Genomic DNA, 23625 nt, shown 5'->3' with positions numbered 1-23625 from the left:
CCGCCGCTGGGGGCGCTGTGAGGGGGGGGGGGGGTGGGTGCCGCCCCCGCCCGGCCCCGCCTGGCCGTGTCCGTGCGGCCCTGGGTGGCCGCCATGCCGCGGTACTGCGCCGCTACCCACTGCAAGAACCGCGGTGGCCAGAGCGCCAGGGACCAGCGCAAGCTCAGCTTCTACCCGTGAGTGACCGCGGAGCGGGGCAGGTCTGGGTGAGCGCCGGCCGTGGGGATGGTAGTGAGCCCCACCGCCGAAGTAAATGGCCGAAAGACTTAACGCCACGGGTCGGCCACGCTGGTGGTCGCCTTGGAACCCCGCCTGGTCCTGGGAGGCTTGAGGGAAATAACTCTGACCCCCCTGGGGGAAGGGAAGGCGTAGGGAATAAAGAGTGGACAGCTGGGACGTAATCACACACACCGTCCCTCGCACAAGACGGACGGAACTTGGGGGAGGGGGCGATGTTACGGCAGCGTTCTAGGACTTTGGAATAGGTGCCGAGGGTCTGTGGAGTGAAGAGTAAGGAAATTCGACTAAAAAAACAAAATTTGCACTTCTGACTCTGTTTTGCTGCTGCCTTTATGGAAGGGACGTTCTAGCAGGGCAGGCAGTAGTGGAGCCTTTGGCTTAATGGTGAAGTGTCTTGTGTATGACATCTTACATGCCAGGCGAAGGGCCTGGAAGAGTACGAAAGTAAACATATATTGATTCCTTAAAATTAAACTTTCCCACTAGAATTATTACCTTTCCTGCACTGTGAACAGAGATATTGCTGGTTGGTTGGAGTTAGCTGGAGTTAGCTGGAACCTAGCTAGCTTGGTTGCCAAAACAGAGTTTATGGTGGCTGCTCTGTCCTGTCCAGACACTGCGTGGATCAGTCGCCATCCCAGGCCTGCAGTAACCTCTGGACTGTTGTGGTTACATGGCTGTCCCTTCCCAGGATGCTGAATTATAAACAGTATTTCACAATCCTGAGGGAAGCACGGTGCAGGTAACTAAATATTAACGTATGTGTGTAGAATAATAGTATGGAACCGTTTGTTAACAGAAGCAATTTAAGAAGAATTTGAAAAATAGATTTCACAATTAGCCTCAAAATCTGTTTTGGTAAAATTTATACCTCAAACTAAGTTTTCTTTCTGAGTAGCCATAGTTATTCCAAGATCAGGAAGGCTGTGTAGGAAGACCCGCAGGAAGACTGCTTTGAAAGAAATTTTATTTTAGATTGAAGGAAAGCTTATTTCCCTGCCCCATTTCTAATATGGAATGTATCATAAAACAATCAGGAAAATAATTTCTTTTCCCTTATGCTTTAGAGAGCGTGATTGCCACAGAGATAATCAAAACAAGTTTGGGCACTGAGACATGTTTGTATTCAAATATATGGCATCAGTATGGAGATGATTGCCAAAACATAGCTGTTTTATCTAGCCTTTGAGTTGTGCTGCATTCTGAGTATCATGCTCCTATAGAAGGGGTGCTGAGATTTGATTTATAGATTTCTTTTGCCCTATATTAGCGACTACTACTGACATGAATTGCAAGTTTTATTCCCTTGCCTCTTACCACCACCGAAGAAGTCCTCTGCTGCTCTGTGATTGGGGTCTGAGCCCCTTCCAAACCTTTTGTCACCTAATCTCAACTGGCATAAGTGCCCTTCTTTATTTCTTCACTTCTAGGACTTGTGTAGTGATAGCAGCTGCTAAATAAATTCTGTCCACTTCCTCTTTCCATTTCCCCTTTTTTTGTGACTTGTTTGCACCAGAGAACAGATTCTGTTGATGAGTAAGGGAGTGTTGAAACATGAGCAAGTTTTAGCAAAGTTGCCCTTAAGCTAAAATAATAACTTTCACTATCAGACCCTTCTCTGTTTCTTGCTACAGATTATTTTGTTTTCCATCTGAAACTGGCTGAATCCAGGTAGAGCAATGGGTCCTGTGTTGTGAGGGTAACTGCAGTGAGAGCAAGTGTTCTCAAGGCCTTGGAGAGGGTGTGATTGGTGAGATGATCTTCAATGAAAGGAAGCCATCATCTTCCTGAGAGACTTTTTTGGACCTCTTTAGTCACACCCCGGCTAAGCTGTGTTACTCGAGGAGCATGCTCTGTCATACATGCAATGCTGCCATTGGGTGTACATGATCTAAGCAGACAGGATTTGAAAAGCCTCAACCTCTAACTTGTCCTTCAAAGGTTATTGTGTTCTTACCAGCATTATTCCTTGCATCCTGCAGATATTCAGAGCTGGATGCTGCAAAAGTTTGCTCTGTTTCCTTGGTAATTTGAAGACTTATATGGCAACAAATTCAAAAGATTGGGGAAGGGGTAAAGACATCCATCTTTATGCTGTAAATTTCAGCCATCTTGCTCTCAAAATCACCTGAGTTTGCAGTTTTGGAACACAGGGCCTGTGTAAGAGTCATTGCTATGTGTGTCTTTTAGAGGAAACCTGCAGCTTCAGGGATTTGGGGGTGGGATCACAAAAACAGATTTTCTTTTTGTAATTATTACTGTTCATGATTCTCAGGAATATTGTTTTCTGAACAGTAGTCACTTAACAATGCTCAGAATTCAACTTATGGTTTATGTATCGTATGTGGTTATATGCTAGAGTTAAAATAAAATTGATGTGCTCCAGAGAAATATAGAAGCGCATTTCAAATACCCTGATACCTGTCTGAGACGAGGTGAGAGACAAGAGTGGTCTGAATGTTCATATTCCTGTTACCATCACTGCTTGACTGTGCTTGCATCATAATAAGCCTTTAATTTCCCTTTAATTTGTGTATTCCGATTCATTAAGTAAATTAGAGATCTTCACACACTTTCCCTTTAATTTATTTCTCTTTCCGATGTAATTTGTCTGACCATTTGAATGTATTTTCAAAATCAGGTTTTTATTCTATGAAAGTGTATACTCATCATTTTCAGGTAGGTTAAATGATTGAAAAGTTCATTTGAAATTATAAAACATGATGTGGGCTCCTAAAGCTGCGAAAAAGCTTAATTGCTGAAACACAAGATACAGAAATGCTTTGCATCTGCGTGCGTTTACTTTTTGAACAAAATTTAAATCCTGTATTGGAAATATTCACATTGCCAAATCATCTGATAATCCAAAGAGGGGCATTTATTAGGAGGTACTCTATAACAGAAAATACTAGTTGTGTCTAGGAAGACAAATAAGCCCTAGAAATACTATTAATGGAATGAGGGCCAGTCTTAACTTTCTTTAAATTATGCATCAGTATTTCATCTCCCTTCAGCAGAACTGCTTTCTGAGCAAGTGTTGTAGGATCAAACCTTTCAAAACATCTTGGCCATGCATTCTGAAACCCTTGGCTAGCAGCAATCAGAAATTCTGCTTCTGAACTCCAGAGTAAATACCCAACTAGAAATAATTTGGATAATGATTGGATTGACATGTACATGACATCCAGATTAGAATTTAATATTTAAAATTTTGGAAAAAGGATTATTTTAATCTTTTTCTAAGGGAAGGATACCTTGTAAGTAACAATGAGATATTCTTATTTAAAACAAAGACAACAATAACATGGGGTTTTGTATATGTTCTTGTTTGTCTTTTCAACTTTAAAAAGATTTCCACTTCATGATAAAGAGAGACTTGAGAAATGGTTGCGGAATATGAAGCGAGATTCATGGACTCCAAGTAAGCACCAGCTCCTCTGCAGTGATCATTTCACTCCTGATTCCCTGGATGTGCGATGGGGGATACGGTACTTGAAACATACTGCTGTGCCAACTATTTTCTCTTCCCCAGATGGTGAGGTAATCTATTTCTATCATTTTTTGTTTTGTAGTACAAAGCTTACCAACTACTGATGTAATACAGATCTTCTAATTATCTGTAATATAATCATAGTTTTATTTAAAAAATAGAATTCCTGTCCATCAAAACAGGTATGTGGTTCCATAATGTAAAGGAAGAAGAACTTCCCATACTTTGAGAGGCGGTTCAGTATCTTTTTTTAATTGGAAATTACAGAAGCATTTACTATAGAAAATTTTAAATTTCTTATGAGAATCTTATGATTCTAAGTTTTTTTTCCTATGCAATTACTCTTAATATTCTTTTACAGTCTTTTATTTACGGAAATACAGGCTTTGGAATATATTAGTTTCAAACTGTCGCTAACCTTTAACCTAAGACTCAGGACTGTAGGCTGCCAAAGATACCCTACAAAGACTAGTCCATCCTGTTTTTCACAGGCTTACACTGTTGGTTACATAAAAATACTGTCCTACACAGGCACCTAGTCTTGATCAAACATATGCGAGTTCTCTTCTAGCATGTAATTATCTTCCACTGGATCATCATGTGGGAGGTGGGAGGAATGGAAGGACTGGATTTAAAGCTAAATTGGTGAAACTGAAATATGTGGCTAATTAATTTTACAAAACAATTCATTTTTAGTCATGAAGTACTCTGTCTTCTGGGACAGCTGCAGTTGTTGTCTAACCTCTTTTGACTCTGTGGAGTGAAAAGTAATCTTGATAAATCTCTCAAATACAAAAATAGAAAATCTTGCAAGTTGTGGCAGTAGTAATTTAGCAAGAAACATCTTTCCTTTAAGCCGCCCTGCCCTGGTTCAATATATCCCTCACATTCTTGTGGTGCTATTGTAACAGACAGGTGTAGCTTTGGAACTGGACTTTGCTGCCCCATGCTTCTGTGCTGTTACAGATAAGCTGGGTGTTTTGATCCCAAAGAAAAGTTGTTGTTTATCCGCCTCCTCATTCTCTCTTGATTTTCATGTGACCATACACCAGTCATAGTACACGTACAAAGGTGGACAGTAGAGTTACAAAGGTAACAAACTTCTTATGCATTTGTGTTGCCAAGAACATACCAATAGCTTCTCTAAATTCTTTTGGCATCAGCAACGTATATCTGAAAAATCCCAGATAGATTTATCCAGTTTGGAAAAGTAATATTCTATGCTTATTTTTAATACATCCATCATTTTCCTGCTATCAAAAGAAAAGAGGTGCCAGTGCTTTGTATCTGTGATACTGTGAACTTGTTTTCCTGGGGTCTCACTTCTCTCTCTGGCATTACTTTCTTCTCACTGCACTTTTCTAAACATCAAGTCATATGCTTTCAATGACCACCTCCGCAGATCAACAGTATCTTTTGACTTGACCTCTGGTTCTCTTACTTTTCCCAAACCTTAACTTTCTACATAGACTGAGTATTCAGAAATATATGGGAAAGAGTTCTTATTTTGGGGAAGAATTTCTGGTTAGTGTGTTCCTGACTTAATGTAGAGGAACAAGAAGCTGAGGCCCCAAACTGCCTTTGGGAACTGAGAGCAAAGAATTGTAGTATTTGCATATTGCTCACCACCACCTTGCCGTATATATTACTGAGGAAGTGAAAGATGTCTTCCCAGAAATGCTTAATGATTCTTCATATAACATTTCATTCTGTTTCTTCTTCTAAATAAAGAATGTTTGTGGCTCAAGAGTAGTGATAGTTGCCAGCGTTTCAATATCAGTAACCATTCTACATTAGCTTGCAAGGGTTTTTATTTGAATATTCACCTGAGTGTGAGGGCAGGAACTGATAGACAAGGAGGCTTTTCAGTGGAAGTATGAGTCTTCCTTTAAGCAACTATCCTGAGACTTGTTTTGGTGCATTTCCTTGAACTGTTCTGTTAGGAGAGGATTTAGAGAACATTTGCCTAATGTATTTTGTAAGAGATTTATCTGGTTAAAATACATAGTCTGAGAAAGTCTTTCTCAGCTGCTGATAGAACAAAGAAAGGGATATGCTTCATTTTCACAAAATCCCTAAGACTGACATGATGTTAAGTATTGTCTTTGAAAAAGTAAAGGTAACCAAATGAATGCTACTTCTATATAAATTTTTCTGCCCTTTGAAGTTTCATATAAAACTGTATTGCAAAGTTCAATGTACTTAGGATACTTCGGACTACATACATACTTTTAGGAACATGCACTTTGAAATTATCTTTTTCATTGTAATACATTTTTTCAGCCTGGACTCTTTTTTGCTTTTTCTTTCTTTTCCCCCCTTTGCTGTCTTTTTGTTGATTTGGTGAGGTGGGGGTTTTTTTTGATGGATGGTTGATTTGGTTGGGCTGGGTTTTTTGCCTGGCCTATATTTAATTATCAAAGTTAAAATTGAATATTTTTCCGTTTCTTTGTTCTGTGTGGTTTTTTGTTTTGTCTTTTAGTTCCCAGGCTAAACATGTACGCAGTTTTACATGAGATAAAATTCTTCAGATTGGTCTTTTCATAATCAGATCTACTAGAAAAAAAAAATAAGACACCCATTATTTTTGTAGTTTTTGTTTCACTGACCAACATATCTAAAAGCTCATTTGTGTATTGATCTTAAATGTAATCATGTGGTGGTGTAGTTTATGTGAAGGAAGGGAAAAGAAAGTGGTTATAAAAGGATAAGCTTCAAATTGTCTCTCTTTCAGTATCAACTTCTGTTTAAAGTCCTGTTAACATTTTTCTGCTAAGATTTCTATCTCTCAAAAAAAAAAGCTTCTCCATTTTTATAAATTGTGAAGTTTTGTTGTGAGAATTGAATTGCTGGTTTACAATAATCTTTAATGCAAGAACCTTGTACTGTGTACATTTAATCGACATATATTTAACACAGTGTTTCAGGTGGTAATAGAAGATGCTGGCTAGTCTTTGTGTAACCACTTCTCTTCAAGTGCATTTAAAATTACTGTATCTTTTGTAAAACAGTCCAAATTCCATAGAGTTTGAAAAAAACCCACAGTAAAACAAATAAGAAACCCCAAACCACAATAAGACAAAAAAAAAAAAAAAAGCCCTAAAAAACCAAACATTATTATTGTCTTTAGAGCTTTAAAATAGTATTTTAATATTTAGGACCTGAAGCAAAGTTGTGGAAGATGCTTACATGAATTCTTGGGCTTCTGATGTAATTTTTAAACAGTGCTCATCTAAGTTAGTCCTTATGCAGTACCATACTATGAAATGAGATTTGCCTAATTTTTTTATGCTCAGTGATTTTCTTGTTACAAGGTGGTGATTTTCTTTTTTTACTTTTTATTTCTCCTCTAGGAAAAAGATTCTTCTCAGAACAGTCCACAACAGAAAGAAGACCAGGAAGGAACGAATGTAGTGTCAGAGAAAGCATCTGTACCACTTGAACCTTGTACACCAAAGAAAAATCCTGTAATTGCGCAAAATGTAGAGGAAAAAGCAGAAGTAGTTTGCTCAACTGCATTGAGTAAACCTTTGCAAATTCAAAACCTGCAACTTCAAAATGAAAGCAGCTTTCAGGCAGACAGTGTCATTCTTGAGAGTTCATCTAAGCAGTATGTACATCAGCCTAATCCTGTTTTAATGGCAGCAGCAGTCCAGAGCATGGAAGCTCCCAGTGTTCATACTTCTGTAGAGGATCCAGGAAGTTGTACAGCTACAGTCCTGCAATTTACAGACCCTGAGTACTTGAATTCATCTCTGAACAGTGCTTTAGGGTCGGTTACTGACTATGCAGTTGAAAATTCTGTCCCTCACATGGTCTGTTCTGGTGAAGTGCAGACAAGTGAAGATGCAGTTTTACTGAGTACAGTCACACAAACTATTGAACAGTTCAGTGGAAGTGAAGAGTCTGTCATTGCTATTATTATGCCAGCTGAGAGTCCAGAAGAGCCTGAAAGAGTAAATAGTTCTTTCCTGCCTCTTGAGGAAGAGTTTCTTGACAGAGAGGAGACAGAAGTGATTGAATATGGTGGAAATGAAATATTGCAGACTGAGCATTCATACTGCAGACAAGACATAGACAGAGATCACCTTTGGCAAAAAATTTCAAAACTTCACTCTAAGGTAACTTTACTTGAAATGCAGGAGGTAAAAACTTTGGGGAGACTCAGGTCCTTGGAAGCCCTTATTGGACAATTGAAGCAAGAAAACCTGCTTTCTGAAGAGAAGCTGAAGATGGTAGAAAACCACTTTACAACACTTGAAGTGACTATGATACAGTAAAGGCTTTCAATTGATGGTTCTAAAATATCTTGTTAGCCTCTTTGGCTGTACTTTTGGACAAATTAACTTTTTTCCAGTCATGGTGTTTTAAACATCTAATGCTAATTGTGTGAATAGCAAATATTCTTTAAAATGTTACATCAGCCAAAGCTAAGTGGTAGAATGTTGTCTATAAAACGTGACTTGCAAGTAAGATTAAAAAAAAACTAAATCGGGAGAAGTTCGTTTAAATGTATGAATCAAGTTAGTAAAAGATAAGTTAACCCTTTCTTAGCTGCAGGCTTCTCTGAAACATGAAACACCTGCATTTGGGGCAGCAGTAGAATGTAGAATAAGCGTATAAGATGAACAATTTTATATATATATATATATATATATGCATTGTCCAGTGAGATAACCACTGCTCTTTAGTTTTCTGTTCATCTAACATTTGTTCTGATGGTTTTTTGTATGCTTTGATCTTGTTAAAATTGTTTCTACATAAAAAGTGCTTTCTTTCATTTGTTTCTAGAAACAAAAACTCTCTTAAGAATATTGCTCCAGTGGACAGGCTCATCTCTTTTTTTTTTTAAATGATTCAGCTCAAGTGGAAAGCGATCTTAAACACAGATGTTTTTGCTCGTTAGTTAAAAGGGAAAGCTCTAACTAATTAGTGAGTGCTGTCTGCATTGATCCTCACAGCCTATAGCTCGGTAACGCTTATACTCTTAATAATACACTGAAGAAAATAATGTTCTGCAGAACAGATTGCTAGTGAAAACAGGAGAACGTGGCGGAATTTTACTATGCAAGAAATAGAATTACAAAACTAGAAAATTACTCCCCTTTACTGCTTTTATTAACTGTTTCTAGCGCATGGGTTATCAGTACAGCAGACACATATTGTAGTTCATTTTGAGGGAAATTAATTTGCTGAATACTTTCTCTTATTCTGTCAGTGTGCCACCCTTTGGATCTGGTTTGTTGTACACTCTAGTACAGTGAAAAAGTCTTAGATCATCTGGTCCCTGACTGGACATCATAGGTGTGCTAGGTGATCCTTGTTACACCCCTTCCAGCTGAACTATTCTAGTACACTATATTCTACAGCAATTAGATTACTTGAGGATGTGTGTTTCTTTATTTAAAAGTGTGTCATCCTCACTGCCACAAGTTCAGTCTAGGACCAGAGCAAATGGGTTCCTTTGCAATGTTATTCATATTCTCTTTTACACTCTTTCTAAACTGTTCTGGTAATCTTTTCATAAGGAATTGAGAATCAATTAACACTAGTTACAAAGCTGGCCTCCAGCTAGATAACTAAAGTTACAAACAAATTTCAGAAAATTTTTGAGACTTGGTATGTCTTGAAGTGCAGAAGTTGGGCTGCTAAAGCACTGAGCTGTAGGAAGTTGGTCTGCGTTAATAGCCACTGGATTAGGCTTGCTTTGTCCTTCAACTCATTAACTTCTTTCAGACTTTCAGCACAGGCTCTACTTGGTAAAATTGGTAAAGGACATAAAGGTGACTTATAATATGATGAGTTATTTACCAGGTCTTTGTGACCCACTCATTTTGCTCTCCCTGGAATAAGAGAACATTCCTGTTCTGCCTTGTGTGCTGTGAAATCACCAGGGGTGTCCTGTATCCTGTAGAAATATTGCTGCCATATCTGATCCAGCCTTGTGAACAGGTGGTCTCTCTGAACTGCAAATTTTGTAATGTTTTACCAAGTAAGAGATCTTTCAAAGTGATTTACAAAATGCTAGATGAAATTGCTAAATGATTTGGCAATTTTAGGAATTTCATTAATGTACTACAAGTCCTCTGCTAATGCTGTATATTTTAAGACTGACAACCATTTAAAAAGTCCACTGTAGGCCTTGAATGGCAGTGACGGCTCAGCATGGCAAAAGAGTTGCAACTCTATAAGTTGTTGTCTCAGCAAAGCTCTGTTCCCCAAAAAAATATGGAGGGTTTAACATGGGATTTGCATTGCTTATATATTTTTGCTTTTACTAAGAGCTTACGGTATTAAAATTGAGAATATTGTTTGTGGCATAGAGTTCTTTAAATGTGGGGGAAAGAACACAAATGTTCAATTTTCCTTTCTTTTACGGAGTTTCTTGGGACTTACATGGGTTGACTTTGGTTGGATGCCAGGTGCCCACCAAGCTGCTTTATCACTCACTCCCCTTCCCAGCTGGACAGGGGAGAGAAAATAAAATGGAAAGCAACTCTCAGGTTGAGATAAGGCAGTTTACTAAAGCAAAAGTGAAAGTTTGCACGCACACAAGCAAAGAGAAGGAAAAAGAAGGGTTAATTCTCTACTTCACATTGGCAATGACATTCAGCCACTTCCCAGGAAGCAGCGCTTCAGCACACATAGCAGTTGCACCCAAAGGCAAGTATTGTAAATAACCTGTTCCCCCCCCTTCCTCTTCCTTCCCTTAGCTTTTGTATCTGAGCTGACCCCCTATGGTATGGAATATCCCTTTGGCACACGTGGGTCAGCTGTCCTGGCTGCTTCCCCTCCCGGGATCTTGCCCACCCACAGCCAGGAAGATGGAGAGACAGTGCTGATGCTGTGCTGCTCAGCTGCAGCCACAACGCTGGTGTGTTATCAGCACCTTTCCAGCTACCAGTGCACAGCACAGCTCTGTGAGCGCTGCTGCAGGGCAATGAACTCCATCCCAGTCCTAGGTTATAGCAGAAAGACTCAGCAACTCTACAAGCCTCTCACTAAGTCTACAAATTTCCTTCCAGAGTGCGTTTTGGACTAATAGGCCCAGGGTGGATGTATTTATTTAAAAATACTTATCATTGTATTATAAATGGCTGTTGCTGCTGGCAGGACGAGATGTCTGGGTCCTTTGCTTCAATTATACATTAACCCTGAATTACGCGGGCTAATTATTACAAGGGAGGAGAAATAGCTTGTTGAGGATCAACAAACCCCTCTGAATTAGATGCTACATGTGCATTGCATTTTCAGTGTTTCCTGATCATAAACTGCAGCCCTACACACGGTTTTATTTCACTAAACTTTGTGGCACTTGTATGGGTACTTGTGCTATACATTACTCCTTAAGATCCAGTGGAAACTGCTTCTGTACAGTTGCAGCCCTGCATCCAAGTAGTGCACTGGATCATCGTCACTCCTGTAATGTATCACTTACCTTGATCCGAGTCAAATGTTCACATTTATCTTTTCAATAACTTTTCATTTGCATCAATTTTTTAAAAAATCTTTTGACTTTCCATTTCCACTGATGTAACTAATTACTTCAACAGTAGATATTTAATATATGTCGTCTGTTTTCTTAAGTCACCTCTTGAACTGTTCAGCTCTATTTCTTTTCCACTGTCCACTGGCTACAAAAGGAATTTGGCATTTGCTTTCTCTTGGGTCTTTATTTAAATTCCACCAGTTTTATTAAACTTACCTACAAGCAGTGGAGTTCCATCTGGAATAAACTGGTGCCTATTTCCTGTGATTTTCTGTCCTCTGAATTTATCTCTCATTCTGTGAAATTTATCTTTCATTCTGAATGCAGGAACAGCTGCAGGGGATTTTTTTATTCCTCTCAGGCTAACAAGTATCCAGGATTTCTCTTCTGTGCTTTCTTGCATCAGTGGTGCAAATATTGACTCCACTCTTGCATGCATCACAAGCATTCATTAGAAGTCTGTCTAGATCTCTCATTCAATGCCTTTGGTATTTTTTCTGTCTTTTTACCACTGTGAAGTTGTAATTATTCCACTTACACCACTTGCCACTTAAACTCTCTCTGCCTGCCTATGGGAAATGGTGAAGGAATTCAATTTTTTGCTTTGCTCGTGTGTATAGCTTTTGCTTTCCCTGTTAAATTGTCTTTATGCCAACCCACAAATTCCCTCACTTCTACTCTTCTGATTCTCTCTCCCCATCCCACCAGGAAGAGCATGCAAGTGGCAGCATGGGGCTTATTTATTTTCTGACTGAGGTTTAACCGTGACACACACTTTGTTCCTGACTGCCTTATGCATGACTCGATGCCTCCTTTCCCTGGATAATGCCACTGAACTGAAGGTTAATGTCCTACCTGCAAATCCATGTCCTGCACTTCAGCCTGTATCCTGTGCTGCCTCAGCAAAGCACTAGGACAGCCTAGCCCAGCCTTTCCCAGTTGCAGGGAGATGGTCTAACACCCAGGGCCCCATCACACACCCAGGGCCCCCGTCACACACCCAGGGACTCCATCACACACCCAGGGACTCCATCACACACCCAGGGACCCCATCACATATACCAGGGACCCCATCACACACCCAGGGACCCTGTCACACATCCAGGGACCTCGTCACATCACCAGGCCAGGGCTCATGCTGTCAGGGTTTTCTGCACTCCGTGGACTCCTACAGCCATAATTAGTTAATTATGTAAATGATAGTGGTAGAGACTGCTTGGCAGAATGTGTTATTTCTAAACCCACTGAAAAAGTGCTGAAATTCCTTTGCTCTTAGACTTTTTAAAGTCTTTAAGACTTTAAAGTCTTGCTAATAATGACAGTAGGGCAATGAGACCCTGAGCCTTCTTTTGTGAGAGATTGCAGCTGCACAGTTAATAGGCACCACAAAAGACCTCCAGTAGGCACCACCTCCTTTCTGGGCAACCCAGGGGACTCTGTGGACAGCAGAATGAATTTTTTAACCACCCAGGCAGAACTAGACAAATTCCACATCCACACTTGAGGAAAGGCATAAGACATAGGTGAATGACTTGGTTCCTTTCCATAAATTCCACAAGCAGGAAGCCTCTTGCTGTGATGTAAGGCTGGAGGGGAAACAGCACCTGCACACTGGGGCCTTGTGAGATGCTCAGGGGATAGGGAGGAAGGAGTGGGCTTTGGCATTGGCACTGGCAGAAATGCTCTGCTGTGGGGCATCTCTGCACTGCCAATGCAGCACCAGTTGCAGGTGCTGTCCCTCGTTGAGTTCCCAATACCAGGCACAGCTCAAAGCTGCAGAGAAAACTGAGTAATGCACTGGAAGGCATGAATTACCAGCAGCAAGGCAAGAGGAAGGAGAAAGAAAGGGAAAAGGGCAAATTATATGCTCATTAATTACTTTAAAATGTGCTTAGATTTGGACAAACATATATTATTCTTTTTTCATTTATGAGACAATTTTCTGACTTACTAGCATGAGCGAGTTTAAATTTCTGCAACCTCAAGTGGATCTCTGTAAATGCTTTAGAATTTTATTCCCACTTAAAAAAATATCACTGCTCTATTTTCTCCTTTACTGGAACCAGTGTAATAGCTTTCTAATCTACCAGACCATTTACTGCTGCCAAGATGTGAGTTTCAGCCAAAATATTTTACACAAAGAAACCAGTAAGAGTAAAGCATCTAAACAGACGTTTTCCAGTAAACCTATCCCTTCTCATTGTTAAATACTATGGGGTACATTGCAAAAAGTCTGTCACTGTTTAAATACCTGCCTTTCCTGTAAAGGACACCTAGATTCACATTTCTGAGAGCACAAAAGCAATTTAGAAGCCTTTTCGTAGCCATTCAAAAAGGTTAAACTGTAGAGATGCTTATGGAATAGATGTACATGTCTCTATAAAAACAGTACATATTGCAGCTAACTAAAGCAGCAGTGCCCTGTAAACAGCAGGTGGTGCTACTGGATCACTCTGTGGAAGTCAAACTAAAGACGTACATTTTATTTTTACTCTGTTGTTGATTAAACATATGCAAACAGATTAACTATGCTGGGTTTGGGGTTTTTTTTCCTTATTTCAGATGTATATTTAAATTTCAAATGTATCTTTAATACAGAGGGGTAGTATATGAACAAAACAGTGTGACTAATTCTCTTCAGTCTTGCAGAAATAAAGCTTCAGATGAGATGAAACTCATTTATATTCTGAACATAAAACATTAAATTCGAGAGCCTTCTTCTCAAATGAATGGCAAAAAGAAATGTATTCATTTCCTTACGTGGAGCATGATTGCATTCCTCATTTGTTGAAGTGGGTCAGTGATTACTGTTCGAATCCCAAAAACAGTTTTGCATTGCTTATTTGCATATTAATCATGATAATAGTGTGAGTGTTTAATCACACCCTTCATCAGGGGTGTTTGGTTTGCTGCTCAAGTACTGCAGCCATGCTTTTGGGACTCGGGAGATATGTGCGCAACAGCTCGTGTGGCATAATCCCCTCTTAAATGCCATAGGGCAAATTTTTCTGAGAATATACAATTTGAGATTATGAGAATAGGAGAATGTTGGCAATACACATTCAAGCAAGTTTCTTCTTCCTTTTTGCAGTGTTACTTACAAGATATTAAGAGATATTTGGACATTACAGTACCGGTTAGATGTACACGTGATTTTCCGAATGAAAGGAACAGGGCAGCAGCAGCGGCATTGCAAAGCCAGATTAGTGAAGGGAGACGTATCAAGGCAACCACTGGCTTCAGAGGCAAAAATGATTCTCAAGGCTGGTGGAGCCACATGTTGCAGTTTCTCTGAGTACTCAGCAAGTGGTGGTCAGCCCCTCCACCACAGCCTCCTGAAAGAAACTATCTCAGCTGACTCTGTATGTCTCCACCATGAGATGCACCACAATTTAGTGATATTTGATATGAAGAAGAAATTAACTAAGGAAATGTCTGTTCATCTACTGCATATAGACAGGGGGATGTTCTAGATAGATTTTTCAGATTTAGATATATATATTATAAATACCTGAAGTTCCCTAATATAGATCTCACATGTTTCCAAAGGTAAATCACTTTTACTTCTCAGACAGGGACTAGTTAGAAAGACGAAAGTCTGACATGAAGGAATTGGACATAACAGTCCTTCCAAATTGTGCCTCAGTTTTCTGTACAGCCAGTGACAAGAGGAAGAGCTTTTGAAATTCTAGAAGGGATTTTGCTCAGGTATTTCATTTGTATAGATTCTTTCCCTGAAGATTTTGAAAGACACCTCTATCTCTGTAAGAAATTTGTACAAGCAGGAAAACTAATTCAGCAGGTGCCTGCCTTAGTCAAAGTACGTTGAAGGCACAAGTCTTGGTGCCGCAGAACATCCTCACAGGGTGCACGTCAGCCATAAGAGCTCTGCACTCCTCCATTAGTAATACACGCTGCTTGCAGTCAGACACATTTGACCTCTTACAGCCCCTCAGGCCTGAAAACAAACTTGTTGCTGCTATAGCTTCTCTCTGGAGTGGCAGCAAACACCATGAAGAGGTCTTTTACACCCATGTCTGCTTGGGTAAGCACATTATAGATCACAAATACCAGCAGTCTGACCTGAGTCAATATACTGTGAAGCCACTAGGTTTTAGGAGCTCTCAATGATAAGAATGGCTACTGTTTGGAGACAATAAAGGAATGAGAGAGATAGTTTCACAGCAAGCAAAATATATAAAGCCCTTTAGATCTTATACTTAGCAGCAGCTGTTATTAATCTTACATCAAATTTCTTTATTCAGTGTTTTATGTGGTGAGAAATCCTGTACCATGTAAAGCTGGCTCTAGCTGGAGGGCAGTTACGGAGTGGCCTTTTTTTTTTTTTTGGCTGGACTAGAGTTAACTTTTATTCTTAGCAGCTGGTACAGTGCTGTGTTTTTTGGATTCATTATGAGAATAACCTTGATAACACAGTGGTGTTTAGGTTGTTGCTAAGTAGTGCTTACCCCGAGTCAAGAAGTTTCCAGTTCTCTGTGCTCTGCTAGGGAGGAACTGCGCAAGGGAGGGAGCATGGCCAGGACAGCTGACCCAAACTGGCCAAAGGGATATGCCATACCATAGATCATCTCCAGTTTATAGAAGCTGGCCGGGAGCTGCAGATCAGTGCTCAGTGATGGGCTGGGCATAAGCCAGCAGGTGGTGAGCAATTGGATTGCACATCACTTGCCTTTCTTGGGTTTTATTCCTCTCTCTCTCTCTTTTTTAATTTCCATTTGTAATGCAATTGTTATTATTTTTGTATTATATTTAATTTCAAATATTAAACAGTTCTTATCTCAACCCACAGGTTTTACCTTTTTTTTTTTCCAATTATCTCTCCCATCCCGCAGGGAGATGAGGGAGTGAGTGAGCAGCATCATGGTACTTAGCTGCTGGCTGGGGTTAAGCCATGACATGCAGTGACAGCCCCATATTGCCTCAATGCCCACTGACAGACCATGAATACTCCCACAACACTGAATTAAGCTCCCCAGGGCTGGCTCTAGCAGACTGACAGGGTGTTTTCAAGAAATGGTGACTGTTCTGCTGCCACCAGATAAGGGTGAGTACAACAGCAGCCTCTTTTCAAGCCAGAGCCCCGACCAACATCTGTAGAAAGGCATCCACACCTCACTAGCAGCGCAGCAGCTCCCCTCTGTGCTTCAATTATCTGTGTAATCCCTTAAGAACTGGGGGGACTCTCTCCCAGCGAGCTCAATTTCCCACCTGGTACAGAAACACTGCATTTTCCTACTGTGAGGAAAGCACATATTCAAGGTTTGGCTGGCTCAGAGGACATCTGCTTTGAGCTGAATCACAGCTCAGACCACCAGCAGGGACTCGACAAAGAGGCAAAACCTGGACTGATGCTGGCTTATATTCTTTTACTTCCTTCCCCTTAGAGTAGTGAAAGAGGAACCAATAATCCAAGGCTCTGAGACTTACTGGGGTAGGAAATCCTTCAAGGAAAAAAAAAATACAGATAATGACCATGAAACTACATTTCGTTTATGGACATTAATTAGAAGCAATAACAAATACCAATTAGATTTTTACTTAAAAATATATTCGACACTGACGTTTACCCATGACTTGCTACAGAAACATGAACTCAGCCACAGTTCCATTTGAGACGACTAATTTCACAGCTTTTAAACATATAAATCACCATAATGACATCACAGTCATAAATCTGAATGAAATTATATTTTACATCTTTCACATTAAAACCATTTGCTTCTTTAAGTATCAATTTTGCGAGATTTCAATAAATTTTATTCTGTATTTAACATCTGAAATGAATTTACCGATTTATCAATGGGGTTTGGTGTGTACTGAAGGATTGTAGAGATTCTTTGTTTACCTTTATTTGTTGTTTTTGCTTACCTTTTACATCAATCTCATTTCAGGACTTCAAGAACACAACTTCCTATTGCAAAACCCCTCATCAGGCTGCCAGGTGCCTGCTGCTTGTAACAGGCATTGCTTACAGCCTACGTCTCTTTGTCTTAGGACAAGTTCACGCGTTAAAATGGTGGGGTGTGGTTATGCCCATGTCTTATTGCACTGAAATCCTCAGCTTCCTTTGACTGCACCCTGGCTGGTAAGGTGAACTATCTTTCACCAGCCAATGTAAATATGTTAGGTGTTGCCTTTTTCAATGAGTAGGATAGCTTTTTAACCTATTTTATTCAAAATTAACTCTCCATTATGTCTGAAAGGATTTTGCTTATGATAATCTCTCACTGTGGGGGTCTGCAGCTTCAGCTCCCTCTTTCTCGATAGCAGATGATATATAGGAATGGAAGAAAAAAGGCAAAGAATACAATACTAAAACACATCTATGGATATTTTCTAATTATTTGACCTGTTTCTTTGACAAATACAGATTTTAAAAATTTGCCATATTCCCCTTCTCCATCAACAGCTGCATAGATAATATAATAGTGGAAATCATTGATCTAATCCCCAGCATAACAGACATAAAAGATGGAATGCTTTTGGGAGTCACTGTGACAACTGCCTGTTCTAAACTCCTGCAGGTTTGTTTAATTTTGTAGCTACTCACCACAGGAAAAAAAATAATCTGACAGTTAAAGAAATATTGTAAACTTTTCAAATTATGTTTTAGCTAGAAATGAAAGTTTTGCTTTGAGTTTTAAATAAGTGTGCTTATGAACAATTAAAAGTATGAGCTTTTAACGTAAGTTTAACTGCAGGTGAAGTGATGCTGTGAGTGTCATGCATTGATATGAACACAATGCTGAAGTGATGGTAACTGATATAGAGGCAGATGACTATCATACACACATGCACACCTCAAAAACCCTCAAAATACTGTACTTGCTTTAAAAACCAAGAAGATATTTTAATAATGTTGTCATAACAAGTCCTATATACATTGCAATTTTCTCCCTCTAAGCATGAAAACCAACACATTCTTGGTTCCCAACATTTATTGTAAAATTGCAGTTTATTGTTTCTACAACAGTTTGTAAACAATAGAACATGAAGCAGTAATGAAATGTTATATGACAGAATATGCCCTGCCTTTTCATTTGGGACAGTCTCTGAAACTGCAGTATTTGACATCAGTATTTTACATTTGACAGGATCAATAACCTTCTGGGAAATACCCCTTTCTGCTTTCTAATGAGCAAGTTGATGGATTTTGAAACAGAAACAAGGTATCTTCCTGAAAAGCTGTAACTGGGAATGAACAATTTAAATGAATGCTGACACCTGCACAACAGCCATGTTTCTGCAGCTCTCCAGAGAAAACACAGAAGCAAATAACATTTCAGAGCTGCAGGGACATTAAAAGCATTAAGTGACTGTTCATTTTGATTTTCTTCCCAAAAGGTTTATGATTTTCCAGGGGTATAAGTAAAGGCCATAAACAAAGGTAGAGTCATGAATTTTAAAAATTTAAATCAACCCCGATATTCTTTGTTCTCCACACAGATAATTTCCTGTGCTTTGCAGCAAAAGTCCATTTCTGTTATGAAAGAAATTCCCTGAGCCAGGCTCAGGCAGGCAGCCCTGTGTTAGATCCCACAAACAATGTGAAGACTCACCAGAGACCTAGTCAGATGTAAGACACTTATCACTGAAGTTCCTAATGCATGGCCTTCTAACATGTCCCTTATGCACAACAAAGACTACAAACTTCCACTGCACTTTCTCCCAGCCTCCTTTCTCAGGGCAAGATGCAGGTAATTCCAATCATACAGCTTTTCATATTGTGGCACGTTCCTCAAGTATTTCTATTCCTTAAGAAGAAGCTAAAGACTAAAGGTTGCATTTTAAAGGTATGTAGGTGTTACACATCAGGCTGCCTTTACAAATCATGCCACTAATCTTTTTTGTTCTCTGCAGACCTGAGATACTTGGCCAGAGGCAGGAAGTGGTGTGCCAAGGCTGAGAGTCTGTGCCAGTGGCCTGGAGCCACAGCATGCACCCCAGGCACACCTCTTCCTCACAACCAGCCCCTCAAAAGGACAGCAGTAGCTGCCAAGAGGAGGTGACACGATTTATACAGACTCAGGGCTGGGAAGATGCTGTGAACACTAAAAGAGAGAGTTGATACCTTTGTCACCTGACATGGTGTAATAACAAAGCATTCAAGCGCTATACTCATGAAATGTATGCAGATCTGGAATATCAAAAGAACTGACCTCAATATACTGAGTGCTTCCTCTGAAAAATGCTACTCCTTGTTCTCCCTCAAATATGTCAGAGCCTGCACAAAACAAAATTCCCGGTGAAGCCAGGATGCCCCAGAGCTGCCTCCCAGCCAACTGTGATCCTTCCTTCTTGCAAAGGGCTTCAGAGCAACCCCAGTGAAGGGCAAATATTTGCTCTCTGTTGAGTTTAGTGTCACATCTGATGTTGAAAAAAAGTCACTGTAAAGTAGCTCCCAAAGGAAGAAATGCAAACCTTCCCTTCCAGAGTGAAAACATTTGAGTCTGTTGAAACATGAAACCAGCAACCTACCACAAATACCATAAGCAAAATGCAGCTCTGTAAGAACAGGAATCCTGGCAAAGATGACCCACATGCCTTCTACCATTTGCAAGCTACATTATTCCCTTATTGCTAACTGCTTACTTTTAGAGCAGCTTCACCAAATCACACGTACTACATGCCTTTGGCATCACATTTTGTCTTCATTCAAAACTCCTAAGTGTTCAATATTGTTCTTCTAAATGTAATCATTAGTAATAAATATTCAGATTATTTCATTCCATACATATCATGTTTCTGCTCTAAATATTTGATGCAAAGTGTAACAATGCTCTTAAAACTGATGAAAAGCTTTGTAACTGAAAACATTTGTTTTAGATTTGAACCAAAACATAAATCTAACATGAAAAATATAAGAGAAGAGGAACTAACTCGTGATCCTGAAGGGGCTATAAAACATGCTATAAAAATACTTTTAAAGTGGTTTGAGAGAGAGTGAGGGCCAAACTAACACTAAATGTCAAACTTTGACCCACTTTCCATCTCCCATGACCCATCACAACTGCAACATGACTGCCTGCTGGCTAAATTTCCATTGCTACTATGAAGGGAACATGGCTCAGGGGTGATGGACCCTGAAAACACACCCAGTTCTGAATCTAATAGAAGAATCAACTAAAAGTAAAAGAAAGATTATTTTTCCACCCATGTTGTATAGATCTAGAACCAGACAGGAGTGTGAATGGCCTTAGGAAAGCTGAGAAAAGACTTCTTCCAAGCTCTAGACCCAGTTAAGTATCCAGGCACAAATCACAAAAACACAAAACCCCAGAAAGTTGATTCTAGCAGAGCTCTGGAGGTTTTCACTGTGGTTCCCCTCTCACAGCAGACCTTCCCCTCCTGGCACTGCAGCCCTTGGATTCTCCAAGCTGGGCAGCTCCCTGCCAGGAGCAGGGAGAGGACAAGGGTCCAGGTACTGGCATGGCCCACAGCACCACTCTGAAACACTCTCTTTTCTGCCAACAAACACTGCCTGAAACAAAAGGCAAGTGTTGCCAGTTATAATTCCTGAATATAATATTGGCATAAAGATGTGATTGTGTTCACACAAGAGTCTACAGACCAGGCAGGCATTATTTTATGGTGGAAGCCTTTTAAATTACTTCTGTAGTAATAGTAGTAGTAGTAGTAGTAGTAGTAGTAGTAGTAGTAGTAGTAATAGTAGTTTTTCCTTTGGTTTTCCTACTGGTGAGAATTTGTCATCAAGGGAAAAAAAAAAGATGAAACAAGAATGACAATGATTCCCATCCAGGTCCCAGCGGTACTCTGAGGCTGCAAAACAGCCATTTTGATTTTAAGGTGGTATGCAGAGTTCTGCTTCTGCTGAATGGGAAGAGAATCATCATGACGTAAAACAAGAATCAATGGAGACAATGCACTGTACTACACCTTCTCCAGCTAGGGGAAAATGCAAAGAGAAAATGTGCTCTATTCTTAGACACACCTTTTCAGAATTAGAGCAAATACTTCAGTGCTAACAGTTTATTTTTGCTAACATATAGATATTTTTATAATGTTTTTGCAATTCCTTTATGAACCTTCCCTTTGCCATATTTAGCAAGACGAGTAGGTGAAAGTCTAGAAAACAAGGGGGCAGCAGAGTGTCTCGCAGGCTTTGAAGTTACAGTGGCATTGGAGACATCCCAGCGTGATTAAGGGAAATCCAGGAACATCCATTTGAATCAGTGGCAGCGGAACAGCATAATCCTCCCACACTAAGCCCTGCTTTGTTTCCAGATTGTGCTGCTGATCCTAATGAGAAATATCAATGGGAGAGCAAAAAGGGGCCTGAATATCAGTTTATATTCTTTGGAATAAACAGGGTCATTCCTACTTCTGATAGCATCCCCCAGGGCTGCCAGTTGCCTCTAAACTCTTCCAGTATCTGAAATCAGGCTCCGAAGTCAATGACCAAAATCCTCACCAATCATTTATAAGTATATCTGGACATATATGTTTCTGTACAGGTTTAAGTTTGTTTCCTTACAGGTAAAAACACCAAGAAATACAAAACCAGAAAGCAACCTAGGAGTACCACTTTATGGGCTTTATTATGGATTTTGACATACTCCTGTGATTTGAGGCAGTCTCAGTATATTCTGATTAAAAGTGTGAAAACATGTTCTCAGGGGATGAAAAAAGTGTCAGATCCTTTCCCCAGAGAAGTTGAACTAATTGGCACACTGTTTGCCAGGAATGACTGAAACGTAACACAGAAGTTAAATGACAGAGAAACATCTTGTCATTGATAAATCCTCTTATTTCCCATATGCCATTCCACTTATTTCACTGGGTCACACACTCACAACTATACTCACAACAATTAATAACTTTGAACACTTGATTCTAAAGGAAACCTCTGCTTTTAGCAGCATGGCTATTATAGTATGCAAACTGTCTCATTTGACAGCCTGGGCTGCCCTTACACAGTCTGGTAAGCTGCAGACAGACACTATTTTCCACACAAAGAGCCTTTCTGCTTGAGCAGCTCCCCTCAGACATCAGTACCAGCAGCACACCACGATATCCAAGTGAGCAGCTGCCAAGCTGATCAACACAGCATGGTAGTACTCAAGCATAAGGAGTGGAGGGGAGCTTACCACCTCCAGCAGATCTGTACCAGGTTGATGTGACTAGGGGTAAGCTTTTGACAATTTGCAGACCCCTGGGAGATGGTGCTTCAGTGGGCACTAATTATGTGGTCTCTTTTGGTTGAATTTTCACTGAGAACAAATTGCCTTGCAGATATCTTGGCCCCTTCTGTAAAATTTCATTTATTTTCTAGTGTTTTCCACTATTCTTCACCATTGCCATCTAAGTGCAAATAAAGTTTATACCATGAGGAAGGGTACCTAGGGAATGCCCTGTTATTTTCTTCACCATCTCAAAATGCTTTCCAGGATCAATTAGGAGTCACTGACTTGCTAAGACTTATGACTACTACATTTTCAACTAATCTTCTTACTTGGCTTCCCCAGCTGTTGTCATACTGAATGGGATTTAATTTTTGTAGCAACTTGCTTATCTTTGAAGTCCGTGTTATCCCTTCATAAAATCCTTTGTGTGCCAAAGATTAGGGGAGCCATTCTTTAGCACGCTCAGCTTTTGAAGCTCCTGTAGGCAACCTAGACAGTCCTATAAAACCACTGTACCTAGAAACATGTTAATTCTGATTTGAGAATCAAACATGCTGTTCAGCAGCCCAGCTTTGCCAGAAGGGAAATCAAAACAGTTCTGTACACTGTTGACAGCCAGCAATATTTTCTAGAACTGGGGGGAAATGAAGATCACTTTCAACTACCTGAACCAAAGTAGTTCTGATCTCATTCTCCAGTTTTAACTAATTTATTTGTTTGTCTCATTGTTCCTAAAAAAACCCTGCTACATTCAGGTGACATTTTTCTGCATTATGGGGTATTACCCTTGTTTTAGTCTAACACACGTGCTGAAAGACTAGAAAATAAACAAGCATTTATGAATATATTTTCATTCTAACATCTAAAGGCAGATTTGTTATTGAAAGAGTTACTTTATTTATCAATCTGGCTTACAACCAACCAGTTTCATGGCTGCTAATCAGACTACGGCAGCTGCCACCTTCAGAAGAACATGTGCATGCCAAGATGTCTGCTGACTGCTTTGTAATTTCCTAGTACAGCTCCACGGGCTGCTGAGTCCTTCCTCTTGCATCTGAATCTCATGACCAAAGGATAACAACTTTCTGAAATGAGAGTTTGTAGCTCTAAAGTGCTATCCACATTTTAAAAGGATGTTTTGTAGCATTTTATTAGATTTTGTGTTAATTCCAGCACCCAGGTTTTCCCCACCCCTGAAAAGCCCTAGCATTTGCTGGCAGCAGAATCTGCCCAGCAGAAGC

At 39.9% G+C, this 23625-nt stretch overlaps 1 protein-coding gene across 3 annotated transcripts; it reads left to right on the top strand.

The window, feature by feature from the left end:
* Positions 1-26: 26 nt before the first annotated feature.
* THAP5 (THAP domain containing 5) lies at positions 27-10050 on the top strand. Of its 3 annotated transcripts, XM_042018029.1 has the most exons (4): positions 27-176; positions 854-982; positions 3591-3780; positions 7084-10050. In XM_042018029.1, the coding sequence occupies exons 1-4, from the start codon at positions 94-96 to the stop codon at positions 8008-8010; spliced, it is 1329 nt and encodes a 442-aa protein (XP_041873963.1). In that variant the 5' UTR covers positions 27-93; the 3' UTR covers positions 8011-10050. The 3 variants fall into 3 exon arrangements, with proteins under 3 accessions (XP_041873963.1, XP_041873964.1, XP_041873965.1); XM_042018030.1 differs by lacking the exon at positions 854-982 and having other exon boundaries at positions 30-176; XM_042018031.1 differs by lacking the exon at positions 854-982 and having other exon boundaries at positions 114-206.
* The last annotated feature ends 13575 nt before the right edge of the window (positions 10051-23625 follow it).

The sequence above is a fragment of the Corvus kubaryi genome, unplaced genomic scaffold (assembly GCF_017639235.1).
Source record: "Corvus kubaryi isolate FWS band 111438036 unplaced genomic scaffold, C.kubaryi_AGA036_p1.0 137, whole genome shotgun sequence".
NCBI classification, from domain to species: domain Eukaryota; kingdom Metazoa; phylum Chordata; class Aves; order Passeriformes; family Corvidae; genus Corvus; species Corvus kubaryi.
This window is presented reverse-complemented; position numbering and strand designations above follow the sequence as displayed.